Source organism: Acomys russatus, chromosome 27 (assembly GCF_903995435.1).
Source record: "Acomys russatus chromosome 27, mAcoRus1.1, whole genome shotgun sequence".
NCBI lineage: Eukaryota > Metazoa > Chordata > Mammalia > Rodentia > Muridae > Acomys > Acomys russatus.
The window spans coordinates 56,095,398-56,118,998 of NC_067163.1; the positions used below are offsets into that span (position 1 = coordinate 56,095,398).

The 23,601-nt window shown below is 50.3% G+C and overlaps 1 protein-coding gene across 6 annotated transcripts in view; it reads right to left on the minus strand.

Moving 5' to 3' along the window:
• Gatad2a (GATA zinc finger domain containing 2A) overlaps positions 1-23,601 on the minus strand; it is a 91,083-nt gene that overhangs the window by 12,880 nt on the left and 54,602 nt on the right. For all 6 annotated transcript variants that reach the window (XM_051170002.1, XM_051170001.1, XM_051169998.1 and 3 more), the window contains one exon: positions 18,085-18,342. In XM_051170002.1, the coding sequence (XP_051025959.1) occupies positions 18,085-18,341 (257 nt within the window). In that variant the 5' untranslated portion in view covers position 18,342. The remainder of the gene's footprint in view (positions 1-18,084; positions 18,343-23,601) is intronic.

The window sequence follows — 23,601 nt, forward strand, 5'->3', positions numbered from 1 at the left end:
TGGTCACCTCTTACAAACAGGAAACCACACATCTCCTTTCCACACTGAAAAACTTTCCAAGGCTCAGTTTTTAACAGAAGCACCTTCAAGATTCTCTGTACTTTTCTAGACAGCTTTTAACTTAGGAACAAAAACACGTGGATCAGTCACAGGCACTATTTCCAAGGGAGACTTTTAACTTATAAAACCCACAGGCAAGAGAACAAAACGAAGCAAGAAGAGCACGGAGAGCAGCATACAGATGGCTGTCGCACGACCAGGCCATCTGGGACAACTGCATGTATCTGGATGCTGTGTGGAGCTGTCCTGCCTGCCTATGTTGAGAACACACAGTAATAAAGTGTGAGCCTGGTCATCAGCACCAAAAGCTGTCTCCTGCCAGGGATGTCTGCAGTGTCCTGGAGAAGTGCCTGCACAGGAGGGGCTCAGCTCCTACCTATGTCCCCTCAGCCTGATGTGAGGAAGGACCTTCATGGAGGAGTGGGCCTTGGGGAGTGGTTCTCAAATGGGGCTGCCCGTGACCCTGGGAAGGCCCTATCCTTTCAAACTCACATCTTTTTGGCACCCAATATACAGTGGGGATAAACTCTGGCTGTGACAAACAAGAAACAGGAGAGCAGACAAGTTCACAGGTAGAACAGAATGGAAACAATGAAGAAACAATGGCCGTAGAAGATAGAGAAATGGCTCAGTGGTTAAGAGGGCGAACTGGTCTGGCAAAGGACATGAGTTCAGTTCCCAGAACACACTGCAGCTTACAATTGTTTCTAATTCCAGTTTCAGAGAATCTGATGCCTTCTTCTGATCTTCAGACCCAGCACCTGAGTGTACAGCCACCCCCCCAATAATTAAAAATAAAATCTTAAAGGAAAAAAAAAAAGGCCCATAATACCTATTTAAGGGGATGCTCACTCAAGAAGCCCTACAAATTCTAAACATAAGCACTCCCATGCACCTCAAACTGCCAAAGAAAAGGTTTCAAACTAATAGCTGCCCAGACCCACACTACACACAAATAACGTAGCACCCAAGGTCAGAATCTGTCCAACAGGTCTGAAACACTATGTGTGTGTGGAGTGCAACCTGGCTCAAAGACACCTCACCCAGGACCACAAGTCCTCTTAAGGGCCAGCATTGAGGCCTAGTTGGCTAAACCATGACCCACCCACCTACTCCTCTGCACCCAAACTCTGTACAATACAAACTAGCTTGACTTCCACCTCTGTACCTTACCCCACCACATCTGCCTCGCCACCGTCCAATGGACTCAAGTGTGCACCCATTAACCCCACGGGCCATAAGCCAAAGGCGGACCCTGGAACTGCAGAGGCCCCTCAGTTTCCCAAGAGGCTGCTTTCACCTTTGTCACCTAATACATGCTTATGTGTATGAACAGACAGACAGAAGGGACTGGATGGACGGGTAACACCATGCCATGGAAAGCACTGCTATTCTGAACCCTAAACAGGCCTGCCTTCCTTCTAGGTGGCATCTGTTTCTGACTGACAGAAGAGATTCCCCAACCTGAGCCTATTCCCCTCACATGGGTGTGGCACAGCCTCAGCTCCCATTAAGGGCACAGGAGGAGTACAGTGCCTTGCTGGCAGGGGTGTGCAGCTCCAGAACAAGTGCTCCCATCACCCCATGGTGGGAGAGTTGGATTTGTTTATGACTGAGCTGGCTGGAATGGAAAAGGCCAGGGGGCTTCTACACAGAGTAAGGGGCCTGCCCCCACCCCCGTGACGCTCCTGTAGGCATCAGTATTCTGTGGAGGAGATGCACCCATAAAGCTGTGGCTGCAGAGTCCTGGTGACTTAGGCTGTTGAGATTGCCCCCCAAAGACAGACAGCAAAGCTGTGCTGACTTCTGTCTCTTGAAGATACACTCTTTCCTCTCTCTAGCTCCAAGGCAGTAGGACAGCAGGGGGGAGCTGCTCTGGCCCCCAACACTCACCGAGGGGCAGCTCTGCTAGCCCTAAAGGACCTGTTCTACCTTGAGAAGATGGGGCTGTCTGCTCAAAACAAACTCTGAGATTGGCATAGCCTGCTATCAAGCCACAGTGGTTGTCTCTCCAAAGCTGGCAGGCCAACGCCCTGGTGGCCACAGACAGCAATGTTCAGCAACACCAGACTCCCCTGACAGATGCTCTGACAGGCCACAGACTTGCAATCTGGGGGCATGGAACACGGTTAGTACTCCAGGAAGGCCTCCAGTCAGGAATAGAGGGGAACCTTCCAGAGACCCCTAACGTAGTCTAGGGGAGATGTCCATTCAGCCTTACAGGGTAGCAAAGGAGGAGATGAAGGATGGGATCCACCTTTCCCCGTTCACTCAGTATGTCAATGACATCGGGGGTCTAAGTGAAAACCTTGCATGTGTTGGCAGCTGCTCAACACCAAACCACCTCAAAGGGTTTTGCACCGTTGAATCCTTGAGCTAGGTCACAGTAGTCTGATAGCTTCCATACAGGTCTTCAGAAGACCGGCACCAGGAGTCGTCTAAGTGTCCCAGGCCACAGGGTGTAGGGAGAAGTTCTTTGTCTGAGAGGACGGAGATAGGTTTGGTCAGTGTCAGCGATTGCATGTGTCTGGTGGAGCCAGCAGACCCAAAACAGCTGACATGGGACCAGCTAGCCCACAGAACCACTCAGCAGCAAAAGCTCCAACACAGCACTGCTTTAAACCACTACACCAAGGGGCCTACGCCTCTTTCCTTAGATTGTCCCCAACGGAGGACACTAATTTGGACAAAGCAGGGAGCAAGACGGCAGGCAGGAGAGGCTTGTGTACCACTGTATCAGGCCCACACGTGGCAGCTCCCCACACAGGGCAGTGGGGGCAGCCTTCTGTCTACAGGTAGGACAAGCTGCGTCAAGATGACCAGAGCTGTGGGGTAGACAAAGGGTAGGGACGCACCCCTTGGAGGATCCACGGGAGGCCTGAGGGCACCGCTACTTCAGGTACCACCTGCATCCGACTCAAAAGCTAAGAGCCTTTGCATGTGCCTGAACCTGTACCACTGCCTACCCAAATCCAAACTCGCTTCTACAAAGTACTATCAGAGAGCGTGCGGCCCTGCAACACCCTCCCCCCCTTTTTCAAGCCGGGTTCTCTGTGTGGTCCCAGCTGTTCTGGAACTATGTAGATGAGGCTGGCTTCGAACTCTATAAAGATCCATCTGTCTCTACCTCCCGAGTGCTGGGATTAAAGGCGAGTGCCACTATGCTCAGCACCTACTTTACTAGAGAGCTTTAACAGTGAGCACCAGTTGCCACCAGACAACATCTGACCCGCAACCCCAGGACTGGGTATGATGACATGTGTGAATACAACAGCGTCCTCGCTGGCCTGTCTCAGGGTGAGCAGTGGACCTTGCTAGGAGGTGTTGCTCAGCATCCATCACCATGACTCCCAGCTATAATCTGAAGGCCTCTGACTGGGATCCTGGAAGGCAGAACATGCTCCACTTTCCCACCACAGAGGTAAGCAGCTCAGATGGGATTTCTGAAGGTGATTTCACTCTTCCCTGAGCGTTCACGTCTGACTGCTGTTCTGAAGCTCCAACACAGTGAGATATAGGGAGAGGCAGCAGGTGGCCTACAGGACTGACTGTCCACAGAACAGGAAAGCTAGGTGGTACCCAGCCTGCACTGCCGCCTCTTTCTAGGTTAGGACAGAGCACAGCAGCTGGGGATTGTGGAAGGAGTTGGGGGGACCACAGCAGCATGCCAAAGTGCTCAGAGGCCTGCTATCTACCCAACTAAGCCAGAACAGCTGGCTAGCGCCTTAGGAAAGCTAAGTCCAATGTGGTTGGCTTAGAAACACAGCAGAAGCCATCAGCAGGAACCCTCACGGCTACAAAACTGCTGACCCTTTGCAGTGGCTACCCCTGCCGTCCACAGTGTGCCCTTCCATATCAACCAGCAGTGCCAGGGTACAAAAGAAGACACAAGTCAGGCAGGCACGATGGTGCACACCTTTAATCCCAGCAGGAGGCAAAGGCAGGCGGATCGCTGTGAGTTCAAGGCCAGCCTGGTCTACAAAGTGAGTCTAGGACAGCCAAGGCTACACAGAGAAACCCTGTCTCGAAAAACTGAAAAGAAAAGAAAAGACACAAGTCATGGGAGGGCTAGGTGACTGCCCAGGGTCACTCAGCCAAGCTTTGCAAACAATCTAGAAATGACATGCCACTGTTGGGGGGGGGAGGGGTGAGGTGGGGTATGGGGGTTGCTCAGAAACAAGCACATGCACCGGTGCTGGTCCCCACGCACTGCCAGCTCTGACAGGTTACTGTGTCTCACTGTGATGTTAAGTTACATCTTTTTCATAGCTCAAGTCCTAGACCATCGGCAGCATCCACAGCAGCATTCCCAAGTCGGTAAGAAACGGGACAGTGTGAAGATGGGAATGGGGCCCTCATTTCTCATCAGTCCCACAGCAGGGGGACTGAAACGAATGAGAATGAAGCCAGTGGCTGTAGTACCAACCCAGCATCTTCCTGCCCTGGAGGCCAACTTCCTCCCCCAAAATACCATACACTGCCCCAGCAAAACAGAAGTTGGACCTACAGCAATGTATGTAATCACTCCTCCCAGAGAAGAGGCCAAGCTTGCTCACCAGCAGAACAAAACTGGCCTGCATGCTGGGAAAAACCACAAGGAGCCTGTATAGACACCAGCACAGCTGCCTGGTGTGCCCCTTCAGACAGCCCAGCTTCAAGGTGTAGCGGCTCCAGGTCAGGCAGTGCATGTCTTGGTGTATGGACAGAAGGGAGCTGAAGTCGTAACACAGTCACTCCGCCTATGGCACAGAACACCAACCAACCACAGGACCTGAAATGTGTTTTTTCAATACTCTATGACAAAGGGGACAGACAAGTGAAGCAGCCCTATGGTGAGACACATGTACTTTCCTGGAAGAAAATAAGAAGGAAGTAAAGACTTGTGTACCTGGTAGACACTTCCCCCAAACGGTCAACACAAAGACTGCAACACCACAAAAAAATTGCTGGTGGCCAGAAATGAAGTAGAAATTTCTGATGAGCAAAGTTCAGCACCGTGGGTTCTGTGGAGCCGGGAGCCTTGTGGACACTAATGGTAGAGTATCTGGAGACCCTCTGTGCCTGCCTGCAGAAATGAGTGTTTTAACATTCCAATGGCACTGCCAATACACATGTGGGTTCACAAGTTATTTGGGGAGAACAGGTCCCATTCCCCTGAGTATTTCAGGTGGACAGCCTACCATGCAGAGGTCACCAGAGCCCTACACTTAGCACAGGCAGTGCAGGGCTTCTTACCAAAGGGCATAATATGGCGAGGGAAAGAAACCAACATGCTGACCTGACAAGAGGCTCAAGGCCAGTGCTAGCTGCAACAGGTATGCTGACAGTACAGGACACTTAATTTGTTTAGCAAACCTCGGAACTACCCTGAGGGGTGGAAGACTTGACTACCGCATGGGGTCCTGGAGCATTAAAAGGACATTTGAGAGTCTGGGTTGGTTAATACACCTGTGAAGTTCCTAACAATCATATTGGGGAACACAAGGGGGCTTTGCAAATATTCAAGAAACAAAAAGATTGGAACACGGTGGTTTCCACACACACCCATGAGGCAGGGTCACTGGGAGATGCAGCTGCAGAAAAGTGCTGTGAAGGAAGGACACAGGGCCACACCCGGCAGCACCACCATTCTCCTTCATCATTACAAACATTGGTTTCCTGCACACACACTTCCATCCTAACAGCCACCAGCGAGTACAGAAACAAGGAACGGCCCAGCAGCCAGTATGGCCATTGACTTGGGACTTTGGCTTTACAATAATAGGAAATCAGAAAGCGCAGCCAGAGCACCAACCTCTGTGCTCTGTTGGGTGGATTCAAAGTGAGCTAACATAGACAACTCTCAAATTGTACTTGTTTATTTGTTTATTTAGGAGCTGAGGATTGAGCCCAGGGCCTTGCCTTTCCTAGGCAAGCACTCTAATACTGAGACAAACCCCTACCCCTACAACTTTCAACTTACATGGGTATAGTGAGACACGACCCATCAACCAGCCAAGAAGCATAAAAGTGCTGTGTTTGCTGCCATTTCAGAGGCTTACTAAAGCCACCTTTAATTCAATCAGTAACTATCTTCAAATATCCCACCACATTAGATGTCCACAGTCATATTCCACAAATACAAAGTTGCCCATAAGCATCGGATCTCTGGAGCTATATTTATAGTCAAGTGTGAGCTGCCCAACGCCCAACATGAATGCTCTGCAAGCACAGCTAATACCCTTAGCTGTCAAGCCATCCCTTCAGTTTCAGAAAAAGTCTCAATTCCCTGGGAGGCTGGGCCACTGTGTGGAGTCCCAAGTCTTGTCTTCCCAACATGTAATGACCCATGGTGACTTTTTTCCTGGCTGCCAAGGCTGTGCTTTCAAATATAAGTCACTGCCAGGGATGGTGACACACATCTTTTATTTATTTATTTATTTATTTATTTATTTATTTATTTATTTTTCAAGACAGGGTTTCTTTGTGTAGTCCTGGCTGTCCTGGACTCACTCTGTAGGCCAGGCTGGCCTCGAACTCACACCAATCTGCCTGCCTCTGCCACGCGGCACACACCTTTAAAGCCAGTACTCAAGAGACAGAGTTCAAGGCCAGCCATGGCTACACAGCGTGAAATCTTGTCTCTAAGAACAAGGTAAGTACTTGTTTGGTAGCATTTATACTAAAAGCAGGAACAGTTAAGAGGTTCATTAGTGTAGCCTCTATGCAAATCTACTAAGTGTTCCAAACCTAGAACAAACTACACACACACACACAAAGTCCCATGGCTTGGGATCTAAGAATGGGGACACACAGCAATTACTGGCATGTCTCCCACCTTTCCAGCCATCAGAAACTACCTCCCCCACCATCCACTCCTGAGGGAGTACAGGGCCGTCTACGTCACCATGGCACCTGCCTGAACCTTAGCCTCAGGGAACTCAGCATCTCCCTGGCTTTTTGTGTCCTTCCGCCCTCAGGTGTCTAGGGCACATCCCCCTTCCAGTCTCTTATTTTCAGAAACTCACACACTCCCCGAGGGGTTGTCCCTTCGGCAGTGTGAAAAGTCCTACCCTGTGATGAGACAGACAGGGGGTGGCAGGAAGCATATGAAGCCTTGCCAAACCACCACACCAGGTTGTCAGCCATCTCTGCGGACTCATTATTAATCGGACCTTATCCTCTTGACAGTATCCAAGTAAGCCCAGCCCTGTCCCAGCAGGCCTGCTACTCTTTTCCTAAAGAGCTTTTTTCACAGGCTGGAACAGTCTACCTTCTGGCATGAGTCCTGCCTGAGCACCTGGAGTCCCCAAGCCCTGTCCGTCCTGGCACCCACTCTTGCTTCTAGCAGCTCTACACACCACAGACTCTTCACTCCACTCTCCTGCCACAGGACAGAAGGCAGGACTCCCTCAAGGAGCACTGGGTCAGAAGACAATACCAATTAAAAAGCCGCAGATGGGGCTGGAGAGATGGCTCAGCTAACAGGCAGGTACACCTCCAGTTCCTCTGTGAGCAGTAGGCACATGTGTGGTGCACATATATATACACACACGCAGGCAAACACAAATATAAAATAAAAAGTCTTAGGCCTGGAGAGATGACTCAGCAATTAAGAGCACTAGCTGCTCTTCCAGAGGTCTTGAGATCAGATCCTAGTACCCACATGGCGGCTCACAACTGTCTATAATTCCAGTTCCACAGATCTGATATCCTCACACCAACATATATAAAATAAAAATTGAACAATTTTTAAAAAATTTTTGTTAAAAATAAATAAAAAACAGCAGCAAGTCAGCTTGTGTCCCTGCATAATGTAGTTATCTGCCACAGTGGCTGGCAAGGCAGCAGCTCCAAGGAAGGTGAGCTCAGCGAACACATGGCCAAATGTGAACAGGAATGGCAGAGGCCTGACAGTAGAAACAGCAAACCACACACAACACATGTGTTACCTCTAAGTCTGAGAGGCTAAGGCAGGAGGATTGTCATTAGCCCGAGGTCAGCCTGGACCACTGTGTTAAAAGAGAGGAGGGAACTCCATGACCAGCCGTCATAGCAGCCCAGAGGCTTTTGTGCGGCAGATGCTGCCTGGGATCCTGGGGTCCCCTCCACCACTGGAAGCTAATGTAAGGGGAAACGCCCAGGTGTGGGCTGGGCCACTTTGAGAATTTTGAAACACAACATCCTAGCATCCCAGACAACCAGGCATAAAGGCAGGTCCTCCCATCTCAGTGAGGCTTGAGAGAAGATGGGGTAAAGGAACAGGCAGGAAGACAAGATGGGACAAGCAGCCCACAGTGAAGAGCGGCAGAAAGTGAGACAGAGATGGAAAGGGCCATCCATATTGAGTTCAGGGATGGCTATTGGGTTAAGAGAGCCAAGAACCAGTATTAAGGGCATGGACCTAAGTTCCCACAGCAGAACCTGTCTACACAAGAGATGTGAGACAAGACAGCCTGTGGTCTTCTCTCTGAGCTTAAGGAGACATTCCCTGACCTTCAAATTACCCAGTATTCACTGAATCCAGGCACCACACAGAATTAGAGAAAGGAAGCAAGTACCAGCACTCAACGGATGCACTGGGGACACACAAAGGATTCAAGGTGGAAGACAGGTTTGAGAGTTGCCCAAGGAGCCACACCTACCCTTAGAGCAGGAGGACAGTGTACGACACAGGCTTCCTGACAGGAACTTCATGAGATGGGAGGCGAAGGACCACACATGCACATGCCAAGGCTGTACGCTGAGACATTATCACAACAGATGGAATGCAGGTATTTATTCAGGATGCACTCCAGAAGAATGCAGGTGGGGAAGATCATCTCCAACCTGTGCCCATGCTGTCCGCTGTGTGGTAACCCTGAAATCCAGCTTATGATGGCCAGTCAGTCACCTTCCTCTCACAGACCTGGCCTTGTGCTTTCATTTGAGGAGGAAGATGACAGCAGAGGCCCTGGCCCAGATGCTGGCCAGGAACCTAGCGGCAGAGACTTGAACCTGCGCAGACTCCAGGAGCCTGCCAGCGACTGCTGGGCATGGGCCAAGGGCAAGGCTGGTCATTGTCCATGAGATGACCACATGGTAGGCATAGCAGTACTCAGCCCAAATCAGAACCCATGTGCAGTGTGGAACTAAAGCAAGACCTCAAACCAAAGTAAGCCAGATAACAAGAGGGTAGGAATGTGTGGAACACTGTGGAAGGCTCTTTGGGAGAAGGTTCTGATAACATAGCTTTTTTAAAAAAACCTGATTCAAGTGTATATGCCTGTCAAAACCCGTCACGGGGAGGCTCTGCCCATAAGCCATGTGTTATGTGCCCATAAAGATGCTTATGGAACGCTCATTTCTCCCACCCCAGCCACCTAGAGCTGGGCAGCTTCCTCTACCTACACTCCCACATAGTATATGGCTTTACCGTAAACACAAAGGCACTGGGCTCCAGAACACAATCATATCCCTAGAGCATAAGTGAGCTTTTCCTTTGTGTGCATGTTCACCTGTGGTGCGCGTGCAAATCTTTCCTCTGTGTGTACATGCATTTATAGTATGCGTGCACATGTATGTAGAAGCCTGGAGTTGACTTAGGGCATCTTTCTTGGTAATTCTCCACCTAATACACTGAGTAGGCAGGATGTCTTGCCAGTATCTGACAACTCCAGCTAGTCTAGTCTCGTCAGCCAGCTTGTCCTGGAGAGCCCATCTGGCTTCCCAAGGCAGCCACTATGTCCTGCCCAGATTTTACTCTGGGGAATTATTATTTTTTTTTTTTAAGATTTATTTATTTATTATATATACAGTGCTCTGCCTGCATGTGAGAATAGGGCACCAGATCTTATTATAGATGGCTGTGAGCCACCATGTGGTTGCTGGGAATTGAACTCAGGACCTCTGAGCCATCTCTCCAGCCAGATTCTGGGGAATTCAAATTCTGGTTCTCAAGCTTATACAGAAATTGATGTATCTCCCCAGTTACCTAAACCTTTCCTCCTTTTAAAAACAAAAACAAAAACAAAAAAACAAACCTAGGGCCTCATTGTGTAGCCTGGCTGACCTGGAACTCCGTAGATAGACCAGGTTGGTCTCTAACTCAGAGATCCACCTACCCTCACTTTCTGAGTGTGGGATTAAAGGTGGGCAGTGTGCTGGGCCCTTTCCTCACTGTGCCTTGCAGATCCCTGCTAGCATGGTCTCTTTATGGGGTGGTCATTCCAGCCTTGCCTGTGCCCTCTGTCCCAAGCAGCCACTGGTGAAAGGCATTTCAATGAGGACCTGACTGCTGGCCTTGGCACCATTTATGGATCTGAGCCCTGCCCCATCACTGCAGATCAGGCAAGGCCACCTACACGACCCTTCCTCTGCACTCCTCAAAGTACTTGGCTTTTGTGGAGGACACAGGACACAGGTATGTGTGCTATGCCGATGCCCTTCCATCCTTTCTCGGTGAACCTATCATGAAAGACATGAACACCAGCACCTGCCCAGGTGTCTGCCTGTGGCAGGTGGCAAATGGCCTTTCTGGTGTTCTGCTTATTAGAAGCTACAGTACCAGACCAAGATCTGAGCTCCACAAATCCAAAGACTAACCAACTCCATTAGCTCAACCTCAAGTTCCCAAAAGGTCGAGACCCCATGCTGACTGAAAGGAAGGTATGCCACACAGCCGGGCGTGGTGGCGCACGCCTTTAATCCCAGCACTCGGGAGGCAGAGGCAGGCGGATCGCTGTGAGTCTACAAAGTGAGTCCAGGATGGCCAAGGCTACACAGAGAAACCCTGGGGGGGGGGGGGGGGAAGGTGTGCCACAGCCTATGCTTGGCTCCATCCTGTAGTACACAGCTAGTGACACAAAGGAAGAGGGAGGGAGGAAGACAAAGCTACCTGAAGGGCAGGTGCAAGCATCGACCTGGAACAGGCTAGAAGGAGCCATTGGACTCCAACGCCAATTTAAGCAACACAGACCCTACAGCCCTCTCAGGGTACATGACGGCATGGAGACAGCCTTGCTGGGAGCAGTGTCATTCCCTTCAAGGAAACCACACTGTCAGCACTGCCTTCCTTTCCAATAGGACACCACGCTCAGACTCATCCCGCAGCAGCCCAAGCAAGTGACAGCACAGAGAAGGCCCATGTAAGTCCCAGCACTGGGGAGGTGGAGAGGAAGGATGAAGAGAGGAATGCAGGGCCAACTGGAGCTCAGCGGCTAGATCCAGACTGGGAGGGGAGGGGGGGGGGGTAGCAGTTTATTCTGTCTGTACCAGCTTAGTTGTGGCCAGAGGTCAGGGTTGGGGAGGGGCAGCAAAGCCCACAATCTCACAGCCGAGGGACCCTGCACACGAGCCCAGGGTAACTTCTGTGGACTCGGTCTCCATGAGTGCATTTACAGAACCAGATTGACCACCACCACCACCATCCCCTTGTTGGAATGTGAAGTGGAGCACGTGGCCTTGCACACAAAAAGGGAGTGCTTTACCACTGAGCCAGACTGCTAAAGCCCTTTTGCTTCTTAAACATCTACATGAAAGGAAACACATATAACTCAGTCCCACGGTTTTATTCAGTGTGGAGACACACACCTGCAATTCCAGCACTAGGAAGTGGAAGTAGGAGGAAGACAGGGAGTCTGGAGACAGACTAAACTGGTCAAACTCCACTTCAACAACGAAAGAAACACAATGTTCACCTGCACTCTCTCACACACCTGCCCCAGAGAACCATTCATACCTTCCTTTCCATATCTTTTGAGGGGGGGTTGGGGGGTTCTGTGACAAGGTTTCTCTGTGTAGCCTTGGCTGTCCTAGTCCCTTTGTAGACCAGGCTGTTCTCGAACTCACAGCGATCTTCTTGCCTATCTCTCCCTGTGCTGGAATTACAGGCGTGAGCCACCATGCACAGATAAAATTTAAGCCATCTTTTTTTTTGGGGGGGGGGGGTGTTACGTTGTGATTTTGTTTGTTTTGGGGACAGGGTCTTATTGCAGAGCCCCAGCTGTCATGTAACTTTCTATGTAGACCAGGCTAGTATCGAACTCACAGAGCTCCACCTGACTTCTTTGCCTCTAGTGGTAGGATTAAAGGCGTGAATTACCACACCTGGCTCTTTCCACATCTTAATCTAAACTTTTAAATTACATTTTTGTTTGTTTTGTGTGTATGGGGTAACATGTGCCAGAGCCTGCCCATGGAGGTGAAAGGACAACTTGTGAGACTCAAGTCGGTTTCCTCTTCTGCCTCTGGGTCCCAGGGCTCAGACTCAGGCTATCAGACTTAGTGGCCAGCCCCTCTTAAAGCCAGTGAGCCATTTTGTGGGTCTCATGAATACGTTTTCTCGGTCATGCCCTGTAATTCATGTGTGGTCAGTTACTGAGGTCTGCCATGGCCCCTTCAGCATGACCAGGCATGGTTCGCCTGTGTCTTAGAATGTTTTCTGCTTCCTTCCTGTGAATGCAGTGTTAACCTATTTTACAGACACCAGGATTATCTCCTCTGGGTTTGTATATACTACATTGCTAGGGCTATGGACACCCAGGTTCCCCTGTGTGGGGGAAGTGATTCCATTTTTTCTTAGTCACTGCTTCATGTCTAGATTTGGAGGGAAATGTCTGCTTATGCTACTTTACACCCTGAGCAGGGGCATAGGAGAGGCCCTGGTTCTATAATTCTCGCCAGCATTTGCCATTGTCTATCATCTTTATTACAGATAACCCAGAAGATGTTCAATGCATCCTTGAGCTATCCTGTGCTGTGCAGATGTTGGCCAGGCCAACTACACTAGCAATGGCTATATTCTCTGCAACCCTGCTGTGCCTAGTTGCCTCATCAGTTACCCAGAGTAAACCATGACATCAAAAATCTTCTAGTCTTTAAAAACAAAACAAAACAAACAAACTTCTAGTCTTTAAAAATTATTGTCAGCCAGGTGTGGTGGCATACACCTTTAATCCCAGCACTTGGGAGGCCCAGGCAGGCGGATCTCTCTAAGTTTGAGGCCAGCCTAGTCTACAAAGTAAGTCTAGGACATCCAAGGCTACACAGAGAAACACTGTGTCAACCCCCTCCAATTTATTATTGTCATGTTTGTGCATGATGGGGGTGGGGCACACAGCACAATGTGCATGTGAAGGGCAGAGGTTTCTCCTTCCATCTATATGGGTTCTGCAGATCAAATTCCTGTTGGCTTGAACGGCAAGTGCTTTTACTCATTGAGCCATCCGTCTCACCAGCCCAATATCATCTATTTCTAATACGAATCCACTGCTCCAAGCCTCGTTCATTCAGGATCCTGTGGCTATGGGCACATGTGCTCATGACAATTTCTTCTTTATCTATCTTTATAAAACATCCTTCTTTGAGCTAGTGCACTCATCCTAGCACTCAGGAGGCAGAGAAGAATCTGTATGTGTTGTAGGCCAGCCAGAACTACAGTGAGACGACGACGACACCACCACCCCCAAAGCCACTCTTCTATCTTGCTTCAGATGCTGTGAGATGGTACTTTCAGTCTCTAATCTACCTTCATCATTCATCAAGTCATCCAGAGCTCCGCTGCTGGCTTGGTCTCTCTCTCCCTGGATCTCTAGGGTGCCACTTAGAGACAGTGTGTGACTGAGCTAGATCTGCCCACTGGCCACTTTCCATACACATCTGCCTTCTTTCTTGCTCTCTTTTCCTCAGCAACTTTGTCTTGTTTTATATTAAACATTTTCAATTGATCACTTTAAACTCTGTATTGCTTTCTTCTTCATGTTTTAATTACTTCTTTGTTTGAGAGAGGTATCACTACCTAAGCCCAGGCCATGCTTTAACACTTGGCCCTCCTAAGTGCTGGGGTGACAGCTGTGGCCATTATCTTTTCAAGTCTATGATGGGTAGAGTGCTACCCTGTGCCCCACACCCCAGATAAGCTGCTGGTCTTCTGCCTACCCTCACCAAGGAGTGGGAGGATGTATAGCAGTGCCAGGCCACACCCCAGTGTTCTCTCGCAAGGCCAGAAGTTCTTAGGAGGTGCTTCCAGGGAAAATGCTGCGAGTTCCGCAGGCTTCTGGGTACTTAGGAGTGCAGTTCTGTCTCACTATGAAATTTGCTGCCTTTTGGGAAGGAGAGCTGATGCTTTCTTCAGTATAATCCCCAGATGACCCTCAACCGCAATTTATTCCACATATAAAATACATGAGTGCCAGAAAACCTCTGAATTAAAGAGAGGCAGTGGCATAGGGTTTTTTGTTTTGTTTTTTGCCCCACCGCCACCCCGACAGAGTTTCTCCGTGTAGCCCTGACTGTACTGGAGCGGACCAGGGTGGCCTCAAACTCAGAGATCTGCCTGCCTCTGCCTCCCGAGTGCCACCACCACCCAGCAAAAAAAGACAAGTCTTGAAACAGCTAAATAGAATTCTAGAAGCAGGCTGAAGAAATGGCTCTCTGCTCTTGCAGAGAACCTAAGATCAATTCCCAGCACCCACATCAGGCAGTTCACAACTGCCTGGACCTCCAGCGCGCTGATACCCCTTTCTTGGGCACATACACCAACACACATAAAGAGAAAGTAAAACAAATTCCAGAAGCATACAGTCAAAATCTGGTACCAATACCCTGGTGATCCCAAGTCTCCTCACCACCGCAGATCTGAGATGCTTCAGCCTCTGGTGTGATGTGGCGTGACTGTTGCACATTACCTCTACATGCTGTGTTAAGCATCACTCAGAACACCTGACTTACCGTGAGGGCTGCAAGCAAGCATGTCACATTGCTTGGGGACTAGCACCAGCAAGTGCTCACACGCTAGGCACAAGCACAGATCCATCACCCTTTCTTGCTGATGCTGGGCACTGTACTAGGCCTGTGCTCTACCTGTGATGGTGAATCTTGACTGTCAGCTCTAGGGTCTAGAATCACCTAAAAGACACAGCTTTAGCCTATCAGCAAGCACGTGGATAAAAGCAGCACCATACCATGGAATGGAGTCCAATTCTGCATAAAAAGGAAGAGACAATTTGCATACCAGTATTCCCTGCTTTCTGATCACAGACACCCCATTGACCAGCTGCCTCACGTGCGTGCCGCCATTCCTCCCTGCCACAATGGGTTATATCCTCAAACCACTAACCAACTAAACTTTTCTCTTAAGGAGGCAGATTTTGTCAGGCATTCTGTCACAGAGAAAAACATTACTACTAGGTTACATCCTCCCCAGCCCACTCATTATTTCTGATTTGTGATTGGTTGAAACCATTAGTGCAGAACCCACAGGGACAGAGGGCACTGTCTGTGCTATGAAGCAGTGAGCATATGCATACACATAATCTCACAGACACAATGTGGAACGAAAGCCAGGCAATAAAGAGGATAGGCATATACATAAAACCTGCAAACAAACAAAGGTGATCTGCCAGAGCTGAGATGTCCATAGTCAGGAAACCATACCCTTCTAGGTCAGTGGCCGCATCCCTAGAGCATCATCCAATGCTTGTCTCTTGGTCTGGGTTGAGGACCTAGAAGCACACTTTTCAAAGCTACAGTGCAGGCACTGAGGAAGACAGCGGGGCTTGGTGACACTTATAATCTCAGGACTAAGGACAAGGAGACAGATGGCTCACTGGGGCTCACTGTCAAAAGGAGCCTGACTAAATTGAATTGCCATGCCCCAGGTCAGTGAGAGACCCTGTCTTAAGAAATCAGGTGGACAGCTCCTGGTAAGTGGTACCCGAGGCTGACTTCTGGTCTCCGTGAGCATACAGGCTCACACACACACACACACACATGCGCGCGCCAGCTAACAAACACTGAAAACAGCCAGGCATGGTGGCATACATCTGCAACCAGCAAGGGGAGGCAGAAGCAGGAAAACGGATCCCTTTGAGTTAAAATCTAGCCTATTCTACATCCATAGTCCCAGGTCAGGCAGGGCTACCAGTAAGACCTCGTCTCAAAAGAAAACAAAAAACAAACAAACAAAAATCTTTAAGAACAAACTCATTTACATTGGCACAATTTATAGCTGGCATGCCACCAGGTCTGGTTAGCTCATCTAACTGCAGATCCTGGAACGCTGTGGCCACTAATGTTGCACACACTGGTCCTTATATGCATATACAATTTTAATTACTTGAATTTTGTACTAGCTCTGTCTAACCTAGTTTATCAGGTTGAGCTGGGGTAATATACGGTATTAGGCTTGCAAGTCTTTGTCTGTATGCATCTGATAATGCAGTCTCTAAATACAGGGACACTGCTGTGGTGAGTCTTTCAAAGCATGAGTACCTCCCTCCCCATCACTACTCCAGGTGGACACATTCACTCCACAAGACTGCCTGGAACCCAACTCCTGCCTGACACCCACAGTGCTGGAGGAAGATCCCTAAAGGTGAGCCTGACCAGATACTCCAAGGAATACCGAACACAGAAACCAGGGCTGGTCCCTTCAGACTGTCTTCACACTGCAGAGCTTGCCACCAAGAGCACATTTCTTGTCACTTCATTAACCTGTGACTAGTTCACCAAGATGTGGCTGGGATGTTTTGCCAAGGCACAGCTAGAGCGCGTGACTGGTCCTCCCTCTGCCCACTGGCCTGCAGGGTGGGGTTGGGTTTCTTCTCCACTCTTACACCTGCATCAGCCAGGACCCTGGGGGCTCTAGACAACCCTCACTTCAAGATACCTGGGTGATCTGTTCTCTGCATCCTTAAGTGTCATAAGAAAGCCATCAATGAGCGACACGTCTAAGGGACAGTTTGGAACCAACAGGCCAAGGAGAGTTACAAATGTTCAGAGGCCTGGGGTAGCTCTGGGGTTCAGCAACAGAAAAGGGGCTCTTTCACCCTTTAACACTTAAATTTGGACTTCACCAGTGCACCTCACAAATGGACAGGCCACAATGGACAAAGTATGGAACTGATCTGGCATATCCCAAAGAACCAACTCCCTCTCCCTCGGCTTTGGGAGTTCATCCATCAGAGGTCTTACCTGAGGGCTAAGAACCCAGAAAGTCAAAGGGAGGAAAGAATCCAAGACTATCGCTTTGACTTGTTTTAAAATAAGCCCTTAAGTTTAGAATAGGGCAGCAGAAAGCAGTCAGAGTGGGAGAGAAGTTTTTGAGTAAGCAAGATTATTACTAAGACAGGGCCCTTGCATTCCAGACTGGCTTCCAATTCCACATGTAGCTGAGAATGACCTTGAACTCCTTGTTTTCCTGTTCACAACTCCTGGGATGATGGGCATATTCCAGGGATTTGCCCAGAGGAGAAAAGCCTTTCTAGTGACAAGTTTAGAAAATGTTCTTATATATGTGTAGTGTAAATGTGTACGTAACCCTCCCCAAATGTTCCCAACAGGAGGGAGAACAGCCTCACACTGACCTCCGAGTCATCAGGGTTCTAGAGTGCACCAGCTGATCTGTAAGCCCTCAGGATTCCAACACTCTGGATTTTGCTATGCACTATAGGAAACATGCGGAGAACTAGCTTCCTTTTCACTCCACCAGTGGAGCAGTGAGTGGACCCCACTGGGTAAACATGAGGTGGGCTGGGATGCCAAGGGTGTGTGGGATTCCAGTAGACATAAGAGGGGTATCAGGGGAAGTTCATCGCAGGGTGGAAGGCTATGCCCTCGGTGGGAGTCCAGGGTAAATGCTCTATTCTAGAGTGTTCTGAAGAAAGGATAATGCAGATGCTGGGGGGAAAAGGTTTCTCAGTGAAGTCGTGGTAGAAGGTTGAGTCTGACTTTCATTAGGCTTTCACCTATGAGTGTCGCAAAGCCTGGGTACCAGCAAAGTTTCCTTGAAGTAATTAGTGGAAACCCACAGAATAGACTAACAGAGCGGGGAGGCCCCTCCTTTGAGAAGTGACAAGACAGGGTGTGGCAGTCTGGCTTCCCTGAGGCACTCACACCAAAGGAATGTTTCAGTAGTCCTCCTACAAGCCCAGAAGTGGCTACTCACCCACCAACAGTGGGGGCTTCCACTCCTAGGAGACCCATGGACCTGCCACTGACAGCATCCCAACCTAGAACTCAGGGCCATCCTGCCCAGCACCCAGTCCACTGGCTCTTCTCACTCACCTGTGTGAGGTGCGCATGTCCACAGGCCCGTCTCCTGCCAGCCCTTCGCCTGATACTGTGGCCATGGCCTCTGTTGTCCTCAGTAAGCCCTGGGCTGGGCCTGCACCCAGCTCTGGCATCACCCTGGTGCCTCCGTCCACGGTCAACTCTGATGGTCCTCTCTCCATCTTCATTTTCTTGCTCTCCACATCATCCTCCGTTAGGTCAGGCTCAAGGGCTCGCTTCTGACTGCGGGTTCGGCATGCTTCTTCACTCATTCTGTATATGAAAGGAGGACACAGCATTTGAACCAGGATAGGGAGGAGACCCCTTTTGAGAAGTTTAATTTGGAAGGTCGTTTTTTTTTTTTTCCCTCAAGGAGGCAGCTGGCTGGAGAAAGGACAACAAAGACAGGGCCACAGAAGCCCCTCTAAAACGAGGGGGGGGGAATGTTCCCCCCCACAGGCCTCTGGGGTGTGGCCAGTTCTGAGAAGCCATGGAATCCAAGTGGGAGGAAAGCAGTGGCAGCTGTTACTGGAAAGGGTCCTTCTATGGAGGAATGGTGCCTATTGTGGGTCGAAAACCAGCCCAGGGACCTGTACTGGGCCCAGGACCACACACCAGTGCTGCAATGGTGTGTGTAAGACCTGGACAGAGGTGACCTGTGTGCCTGAGCTCACCTCTGCTGAGCCCCTCCAGGGAGCCAGAAGTGAGTCACATTAAGGTCTTTGGTTGGCAGAAATACAGTCTGAACAGAGTACACACTGGTCCATCCCGAGGTGCCACTACCATGGCCCTATACCTGTGACACACACGTATCTTGATTTAAGGAAAAAGGAAAAAACTGCTGAGTCAGTTTTTGATCCCATGACATCACTGGGCTCCACATGACCCTTCCCAGGATTCAGTCAGAGAGACAAAGCACTTTCCAGAAAACCAGTCTGAACCGGTTCCAGACAACACAGCTGAAGTGAAGTGTTGTTAACCCTCGCAGAGACAGGAGGACAGCTTGCTGGCATTCCACAGCAGAGTCTGGGACAAGACACTCTTAAAGGGGCCGCTCAGAAGCCAGGTCTTACTTAACCCTGCAGAACACCAGCCTAGAGAAAATCTGAGAGAACCAACCCAGAGTTCACTAGGAACAGGGAAAAACAATCTGGCTCAGCTCTGGCGGCATCCAGGGGATAGTTTTCCCTGGGACATCTGGCAGTAACTATAGCCCTGCAGAGAGCCTCAGCTCACACCTCCAGTAGGCTTGATGGGGAAGTGCTCTGGTCCTACAACGTGGCAGCAGGGTACTTCCCTTTCAGGTGCTGCAGCACCTGCCCAACACAGAGGGAAAGGCCTGTCCTGGGTAAAGCCGGTTCTGGGAGGCTAGAGCATCCTGGGAACTATGCATTCCCACGGGCAGACCAGAGTCCACCCCTATTCCTGTGGTTCTGTTCACAAATCCTTGGACCCAAGAGCCACCTCTTCAGCACCACCTAGGTAAGACTGGTGCTTTACCCTAACAAACTCAGTAAAGGGTGGCTCTATCTGGCCCAAACTCTCCTGCCGCCCCAGCCAGCCCCACGCCCACATCACCTGAGCACCCACCCAGCCCTCCATGCTACCATCATCCCTCTCAGCTCTGGAGTTCTACAGCTTTGCTCTTCTTCCAACCTGTCTGACCACATACCCTATCAGACCTGCTGACAGTCTTGTCTTGTTTCCCCATGAAAACAAACAAGCCACTGCCGTGGGGAGTCAGGGTAATGCCTAAAGCAGAGCTGCTCAGAGTTCTGGAATAAGTGAGGAGGTAGACTGACAGCAGCCTCAGACAGGACATAAGCACATCCAGGCCTGGACAGAGGACAGATGGGGAGCCCAGGATCTCTGACAATAAATAAGGACATGTGGGAACTGAGGGACATTATGGCTCTTAAGAGTGAAGCTTACTTGTGGTGGTGACGTATTCCTTTAATCCCAGCACTTGGGAGGTAGAGGCAGACAGATCTCTTTGAGTTCAAGGCCAGCCTGGTCTACAGAGTTCCAACACAGCCAGGGCTACACAGAGAGACACTGTCTTGAAAAACCAAAACCAACCAAACAAAAAAAATCTAAGTCTAGGCCTGCTGGTGAGCTCCATCTGAATCCAGAGGACCTGCCTGTAGTCCACTTTCTAGCCCACTGCCTCACTTCTTCATTGCTAGGAAAGGGATAAGGAAAAGCAAGGGTCTGAAAGGGGTTGGGGGAACTGCTCTCTATATCCCTATGAACCTCCAAGACATGGAAATAGGCACTTGCTCAGAACTCAAGCAGGGCCCAGAACCTTGAGCCAGCCTCGGGGATGGAGTGATCCAGAGGAGGGGGAAAGGCAAGAGAGGGGATGCCTGGGATTTACCTCCCCACTTTGAGAACGACAAGGCTGTGCCCTTGAGGAATAACCAGCCCAGCCCATCATGGCATTCTGTGGTAAGCAGAGCCTCAACCCTCAAGGCCAGCAGACCAAGATCCCCCGGGACCAGTGCTGATAGTCACTGTACTGCAGGCACAAAGTGGGCAGGAAGAAACTAGCTTCCTTTAGGAAGCATTCTAAGAGCCAGAGAAAGGGGCTGCTAAATCACTCACTTGCAAATCACAGTGACTTTCAAAATCCCCTAAAGAGGGAACAAGAAAGCTGCCCCATCAGACACCACCTGCAGAGCAGCAGCAGCACAGGAAATGAGGTATGAAGGGTCATCGAGCTACCAATGAGTGGGGCCACAACACTGAAAGCAAGCAACACAGCAACCATCACTGGGGCCTGAAGGCTAGTGGGGAGTAGAGGTGCAAGACAGGGCTCCCTCACCAAGAGTCTTACAGAAGCGCCTTTGCCAGCCCTGGGAGCAAGGGGCTGAGTCCTGGTGGTGGGTCTCTGGGGCAGTGCAAACATTACTAACTGCTACCTGGAGGCTGCTTCCTTTCAGTCAAAGGCCACAAAGCAACTGGAGGGAGGAGCTTGGGCAGGAAGTTGGTGCTGCCAGCACTCCAGAGCCAAGGCACCCAGCACAGGCTAAGCATGGTAGGCCAGTGACCATCCCCTGCTAAGCCACAGACACAAGTCATAGTCTCCCACAAGTGCTTGGAGCCAGAAGCTTCAGATTTTGCATTATTTGTGTGTGTGGCGGAATGAAAAACTTCTCTATGCTGAAACTAAGCAGCATGTCAGCACTCAACAGGCCTTAGACTTTGGTCCTTCCGACTGTGGGGGCTCAACCTCAACTAGCAAAACCCCATAATGCGTACTCCAGACATGGAGGGAGGAGCGGCAGGAAGTGGGTGAGGCATGGACAAAACTGACAGCTGATGTTTGTAACCTGGGAAACCTTAGCACTGTGGGAGGGAAGGAGGAAGGGGAGGAGAAGAGGGGAAGGGAGGTGGAAAACACTTCCCACCGCTTCCCTCAGTGGCATCCCTGGGCCTCTACCAGAGGAGCTGCTGACCTAGGGGCTAGGGATTATACTCCGTGCTCAGGAATGCACAGCTGGGCAAAGACTGAAATGGCCAAGGATATCAGGTGACAGGACTGAGTGGTTAGAGTAGGCAGAGAGGCAGAGACCAGGTGGGGAACTCAGTCCTAATGGAGACAGTCCAGATGGACAGTGGGGGAGGTGACAGGACTGCAGCATGGGAGATGATCCTGGGGAGCACAGGGGTATGGACACAGAGCACAGAGGGGCAAGGCAGTGCCTTGGACACACAGCCAGGTGTGCTCTGAAGCTACAGATAGGGGAAGGGGGCTGTTCTGGTTTTATCTGGTTCTATTCAAGCACTGGGCTCTTCTGGAATAGGGATGGAAAATTCCAGACTACAGGTTGATGCAACTATGGAGCCTTTGAGAACACCCTCTGCCCTGGGGCTTTGAGGGGCATCATTTGTCTGGAAGAAAGCAGGTCTCATGAAGCAGCCTGCACTAGGTCAAGCGAGAAGGACGGGACAACGGAAGGACATGTCGAGGTGCCAATGTCATTGCCCCCAACATTATATAAAGCCCAATAAAAAGGCACAGAGGCCCTGGGGCCCAGCTCCTCCTGGCCTCCAGGTGTCCCAAGTTGAAGGCCTGGCCACTGCCCCATCAGCAACTGGGGTCCAAGACCCCATCAGCAACTGGGGTCCACTCTGACGACACAGTACACCATGCTCCTGTAGCCATGCCCTGAGCATCTAGGGAAGTACAAGGGAGAAAGCAGCTAAGTTGTGATAAGCAGGTCTCCTCCAAAGCAGAACAGACACGAGACCTGCCTGGGTGGGCCCAAGCCACTTCCTGCCACACATCCGAATGACAGGGTGGCTAGGACTCTTCTGGAAGGAATCCAGACTCGAAAACCCAAGTCTTAACCTTTAAATACTGTCCAGCCTCAGTGAGGCCAAGTAAAAAGGATCCAATTCAACTTAGGGAAGAAAAAAAAAAAAAAAAAGGAGGGGGGGTGACCCAGGGCAGAGAGCAGAGTGGAGTGAGTTCCCCATCCCCACCTCACCAGACATGAGTGATACTGAAAACAGATCGAAGGAGGAAAGTTCAAGTTGCTGAGTAATGAGCTTTAAAATGCATACCAGTAACCTATCATCCCAACCTCAAAAGGACTGAGGCAGGAGGATTGTTATGAGTTTGAGAGCAGTCTGAACTACAGAGTGAATTGATGACCGTCAGAGCTATATAGTAAGGTTCTGTGTCTCAGCAACTGTGGGAGCAGCCCGGCTCCTCATGCTGTCTGGCCCTGTGTTGGCTGTGGGGGGACACTATGCTGAGTGCTCTGACAATGTGCATGGCTATGTCCAAATGAAACTGTGTGCCACAATGGGACACCAACCTTCAGGCAATGTAGCCTACTGTTTCTCCCAGACAAAACCACACAGAGCAAGCACTACCAGCCAGCCCAGTTACAGTGTCCCCCAACATAGTGGCCGACAGGCCTGATTCCCCAAACACAAGCCACAGCACACCTGCTTAGAGGCAGGCAGGTTCAGAAAAGAGAAGCAAGCAGCAAATTTAACCCAAATTCAGACTCCAAGGCTTAGTCCCTGAAAAGAGTAGACAAGCAGCAAGCTAGAGGGCCAGCTCCAGCCTGTCCTAAGAACTTCACACATGTGGAACTCTGAAGGTAAAGAGGCCTCTTAGACAACAAAGTGACTTGCTACAAATTCAGATGCTTCAGAGAGTGAAACTTTAACCCAGCTCCTGTGTAGAGCTCAGCGAGGGCTTGAGGGATGGCCCTGTGAGGACTTGAGGGATGGCCCTGTGAGGACTTGAGGGGCAGGGAACCTGAGCACTCTACAGCCCTTGAGGCCCTAAGGTGGAATGGAGCTATGGGAACCAGAACGGGTCTTGGGGCGTCTACAGCTTGAGGAGGGACTGTGTGCACCAGTGAAACCCTGAAATGGTTTGTCAGGCAGGGACATGAAGGAGGGTGAGGAAACACATACTGGCCACACACTTCCGTTCCTGGTAAGGTTCTGAGTAGGCTAGACTGTCCTGAGGGAAGGACAGCAGTCCCAGAAGGAATCTACACTGGGTGT